We start from the raw sequence: 5211 nt of genomic DNA, 5'->3' as shown, positions 1-5211 counted from the left end.
ACTCGCAGCTGTTCAAGGCATCTCCTAGCCAAATTCCAGGCCAGCGGGCAGCACCAACAAAAACACTGCAGGCTCCCGGGAAGGGTCATGGCCACCTGGGGTGGTCACCAGACAAGGGGTCTACAGCTCCAGAGACAGTCGGGGATGTCACTATTGGAGTCCAGGGTAAGTCTTCACAGCACCCCATGTGAATGGTGGGCCCCGGATGGCAGCAAATGGGGGAGAGGGGTATAGAGAAGAGCAAAAGGGCCCTAGGACTCAATGGAAGGGTTGGAGGAAGTCCTTCCCCATATACACGCTTCCCAACCCTGCATGGAAAATGAGATCAAGCACAACCTACTCTCACTCTCCTATCTCCCTTCCTGCAGGCCTCTGTGTGGGCACCCCCTCTCCCCACCACACCCCCACCCTTCACCTCATCTCCACTTTGCCCGGAGTTGGCGTGTGTCTTACTCCACACCCCATTACTCCCCCAACCCCCCACCCCCGGCCTAGGTGCAGGGCCTGGGAAGGCAGCAGAGAGGCCAATTGCTAGCCTTGAGTCCTCCCAGGGAGGAGCCAGGTTCTTCCTGGGTCCTCCTAGGAGGTTGGAATTTTGTACAGTCGCTATTTTTTTTTCTTTTAATCAGTAACTCTAGAAATCCTGAGGCGTTGTTAGTGGGCCGGGCTTCCCGCCTCGCAACATCTTCTGCCCCTCCTTCCCTTACCCTTTCCGTGTCCAAAGAATCACTTGCTTACATCTTTCCTGATGGTGCTTCTAGCAGCTGCCAGTAGAGTTGACCACAGCTCTTGGAGGTCTGACCTGAGGTTAAAACTAGACCGAAGATTGTCTGATTCCAGCAGAAGGGATTGGTGGCCGACAGTGGCACAGTCCAAGACCTCAGACCGGAGTCTTAGAAGGTGGGGGAGAAGCAATCCAGCACAGAGCCGCCTGTGGTCGCCAACAGCCCCAGCTTCTGATGGGGCACTAAGGCTCCGAGACCACCCACAGTGTTCGGTGTGTCAAGTGCCACACAAGTGCTCAGAAGTCATGGAGACAGCGGTGATTGGGATGGTGGTAGTGCTGTTTGTCATCACCATGGCCATTACCTGCATCCTCTGCTACTTCAGCTATGACTCACACAACCAAGACCCAGAGAGCAGCCCCAGACGTAGCTTCACTGTGGCCACGTTTCACCAGGAGGCGTCGCTCTTCACGGGGCCGGCTCTCCAATCCCGGCCATTGCCGAGGGCCCAGAACTTCTGGACTGTTGTGTGAGGTTGGCAGTCCCCCAGCATTTGTGCGGCTAGTGGGTCAGGCTCATCTACTCCTTCAATAGGCAGGCCTCCATCCTTCTCCTATGTTCACAAACTTCTTGCCTTTCCCCATTCTGGCTTGCTCTGCCCTCTCTCTATTCTCGCGGAGCTGAGATGCTGGGACCAGGTGTGAGTTACCTCTAAGCTGAGCGGTCAGGAGGTCAGCTGGGGCTGAGGAGATGTGGATGGATACTGTGTGTTATTCTACGGGGTAGCTCCAACCAGCCATGAAACCTCACCGGAAGTTAGCCCCCTGTCAGCAGGGCGCTGTGACGGAAGTCTATTTGCCACCCAAGGACCCAGAGCCCTCCAGTGGACGTTTTGAAGAACTACACATTTGTTAGTATTTTGGGGATGTTGCACAGTGCCCAAACCTGGGGCTTGCTCCTGTTGCCTGAAATCCGGAAAACAAAGAGCTGTTTTCTGGGAACAAGTGACTTATTTTATAATCGAGGACGTATATCCTTTTATGGTTCTTTCCAAATCTGCTCTGGAAAACCACAAAAGGAAGCAGAATAGAAAAAAGAGAGCCGCAGTGAGCACAAGGTGTTTCATTAGCAGGAAGGCCACCGAGAAGACTTTTAAACACATTTTGAACAAGACTTGCTTTATTGCCACAGTCAGACAGGCTGCGTCTATTCTTAGCAAATGTGAGTGATTTGCGTCACTTAGGAATGATAGAAAAATCGTGAACTGAAAGATAATTCCAAAAAAAGTTAAAATGTTGTTACATTTCAGCGCACACGAAGAAGCTGTTGATTTTAACACAAATAAAGGGACATTTGTTTTTATTAATAGAAAATCTGCTGACGGAATAGATGCCCTGTCGTATTTAAAGACTATGATCTGAAGGATGGAAAAGTAGCTTCCTGGCTTGTATGTCTGCCTCTAACCTTGACTGGACTCCCTCAGGACCTGCCTATTGTGGCTGGGGGGACGGGACCGAACAAGGGTCCTTTGGGATAAGGGTGTCCAGACATGTGGCTGCCACAGTAAGGATCCAGAGAGACAGGCTTGGGTCTGGAGATATATGGGGGTGGGGGGCGGGGGGCGGGTAGGGAAGGAGCGCAGGAAGAGAGTCGGGCTGCTAGACGGGGTGGGGTGAGTCTAAGGAGGTCAAGGCTCAGGAGATAGAAGCCTCTGGAAACATGTCAGTCTGGATACGGAGCCCCTGACTAGGGCTTTTACAGATAGAACAGAAGGGAGGGCAGGGAGTCCTGGGGACTTAGTGAAAGAACTCACAGCAGGTCTGAAGAGGCAGTGTGGGTCTGACGCCTGCTGGGAAGAGCGCCTGAGAGGGGAGGAAGAAGCAGCACTGCCCAGAGGAAGCAGCCAGCCTGAGGCAGAGCCTGTTGGCCCTCACTGGAGCTCCCCTTGAGTGCTGGCTCACCAGGGGGGGTTTGTCGTCCCCTCAGGCAGAGTTCTGCCCTAAAGCAGACTCTGAAGATCTTCCTTGAAAGGAATCTTGTCAGCATATCTCCACAGAACTCAGCAGAACCTTCTTCCTGGCAACTCTTAGACTACTCGGGGTGGGTGAGTCCCCAAATACAATGAAGCACCTGAACACAAGGATGTGTGTGTGTGTGTGTGTGTGTGTGTGTGTGTATACAAAAGCCAGAGGGGGCATCAGGAGTTCTTCGAATGGTAGAGAAGAGCCAAAGCAGAACTTGCAGGCAGAATCCTTCCTAAGTTGCTTTTGGTCATGTGCTGCTGCAGGAGACTGACTAGCCAGTGAGGGGTGAAAGGGAGCTTCTGGCTGCCATGATTTCGGGAGAGCAGATCTCTTCCTCAAGCTGCGATGTCATAGCTCCTATGACAGAAGCTCTCAGACGATGGAATAACTCCTGCACGTCTATAATTCTGAGCATGACACTTAAATATAGTTTTTTCTGGATGGGTCAGTGTCTGAGAGCAGGTGCTTCCTACTGGTTTGGCCTGAGAGCTTGGGAAGACCTCATCTACATATTTGGGGTGTGGTCCTGTTTCTATGACTGATCTGTCTTGAGCCTACATGACCTGTGGAGGAGGGGCTTGGGGCATTGCTCTATGTGACTGGTCTATTTCAAACCTCTCTGCAGGGGTCTGTGAGGGGCTGCAGTGAGTGAGACCCTGATCTGTGAGTCTGGGAATGCACCTGCTGTCCCTTATAGGGTTTCCCAGAGATTTGACCTGTCTCGACCAGGAATCAGGGTACATTTCACTGCCCACCACCCCACACCTGTGGAAGCTTCAGTGTGTCACACAGTACACCCCTTTGCCCAAACAGCTTCACTTGCAAATGTTCATTGCAGTAAGTCATTGATCTGCCTTGAGGCTACACTATCAATACTGGCTCCTCACTGGGACTCCTCAGATATCCTTTTGTTGCCCTGTGTCATGGAGAGCCTGCAGCTTTGGATCTGCAGGACTGACCCCTTCAAGTGCTCCAACAGTTTCTTGGTAGTGTCAATGCCGGGTTAGGCCAATTCAAAGCCCTGACTCTGGGCCTGAATGCTAGCTGAGTTATTTAGCCTGGTAGCTCTCCTATGCCCATACCAGCAGGGCCAGCTCTCCCACACTGCCCAGGCAGGGCTGAGGGTTGGGGGGTGGAGAGCATTTCTCTATGTCCACACCACCACAAGGCCAGTGAGGGGCAGGGCCTGCACTCCTGCATTCAGGCCCTCAGGGTGGCTCTCCAGAACTCACACCACCAGGGCCAGCTCTACTGGGATGCCCAGGTGAGATGGAGGCTGCTTTCCTCAGTGCTGCAGCTTGCCAGGGGTGGGCATCAACGTGGCCTCAGGCAGCAGCCCAGACCAGGGATGTCCGGATGGCTTTTGGTGGTAACATGGACATGAACCCAGACATGGCCCTCAGTGGCAGCCCAGGCTGGAACTTCACCGTGGCCTCAAGCGGAAGTGAAGTCTCCTCACATCAGGCTGTTCCTCAGCGCAGTCACTTCTTCAGTTCCTCCCTCTTCATGGTGTACAAACTGCTTCTCTTTCTCTCCTGTCACATAGATGCTCACTGTAGTGGTGTCTGTCACAGCCCAGTCTTATGGAAGGAATTCCTCAGTTGGGGTTCCTTCCTCTCAGATGATTCTAGCTTGGCTTAGGTTGACACAACGTTTGCTCGCACATGTGATATGTGTATAGTATATGGCTTGTGGACTGAGGGGTGGGAAATGCAGGGTGTACAGGATGTGGGTATGTGGAGTATATTTTGTATATGTGGTATGAGTGTGTGTGTGTGTCTGCCGTGTTTGGTATGTGGGTGTGGTTTCACTGTGGGTGGTGTGGTATGTTTGCGTGCTCTGTTGTGTGTGTCTTGTGTGTGTGGTATTTGTATGGTTGGTGTATGAGGGATGTGGTGTGCCATTTTCCCTGGTGTTGCCTGTTGTATAAGAAGAGAGACAGGCCCAGCAACCGCCGGCAGGGAGCCCCCTTATTGCCAAAGGCAGTCCTCTGCCCACCATCCCCAAGAGAGGAGGCATCAGTACAAGGAAAAGGGAATGGCACCAAAATACCAGCAAAATGGGAAGTGTTTAGCTGGTGGCAGAGAGGGAGGCATCTGCTTCAGGCCAGCCTGGCAATGTGGGGCCAAGTCACTCTGTCACCCAGTCCTCCCAGTTCCAAATCTAGCGCCTTTTCTGCTTGCTCCGTAGCTCCTGCTGCCTTTCGTGTTTCCCCTACTGTCTTGGGGCTCCTTCCTCAGTTCCAGCCTTCATCAAGGGGCAGTATGAATTAGCCACGCAGGTTCTGGGGACTCCGGCCATTTTGTGTTAGTCCTGGCTGGGTTTCTACCACAACATGCTAGGTTGCAGAGATGAGAATCCTGTCTTGCTTGTCTGCAGGATGAAAACTGGAAATCCTTGAGCTCTGAGCTGTAGGAGACATGGGGAAGGGCACCCCCCCCATGTGCCCTCTCTCCACAGCC

At 52.8% G+C, this 5211-nt stretch overlaps 1 protein-coding gene across 2 annotated transcripts; it reads left to right on the top strand.

Annotated features, from left to right (window-relative positions):
* Positions 1-2188, top strand: Spaar (small regulatory polypeptide of amino acid response). Of its 2 annotated transcripts, none has more exons than XM_032887183.1 (2): positions 1-165; positions 765-2188. In XM_032887183.1, exon 2 carries the CDS (start codon positions 1031-1033, stop codon positions 1256-1258), a length of 228 nt encoding a protein of 75 aa, XP_032743074.1. In that variant the 5' UTR covers positions 1-165; positions 765-1030; the 3' UTR covers positions 1259-2188. The 2 variants fall into 2 exon arrangements, with proteins under 2 accessions (XP_032743074.1, XP_032743068.1); XM_032887177.1 differs by having other exon boundaries at positions 762-2188.
* The last annotated feature ends 3023 nt before the right edge of the window (positions 2189-5211 follow it).

This window comes from Rattus rattus, chromosome 1 (genome assembly GCF_011064425.1).
Source record: "Rattus rattus isolate New Zealand chromosome 1, Rrattus_CSIRO_v1, whole genome shotgun sequence".
NCBI lineage: Eukaryota > Metazoa > Chordata > Mammalia > Rodentia > Muridae > Rattus > Rattus rattus.
This window is presented reverse-complemented; position numbering and strand designations above follow the sequence as displayed.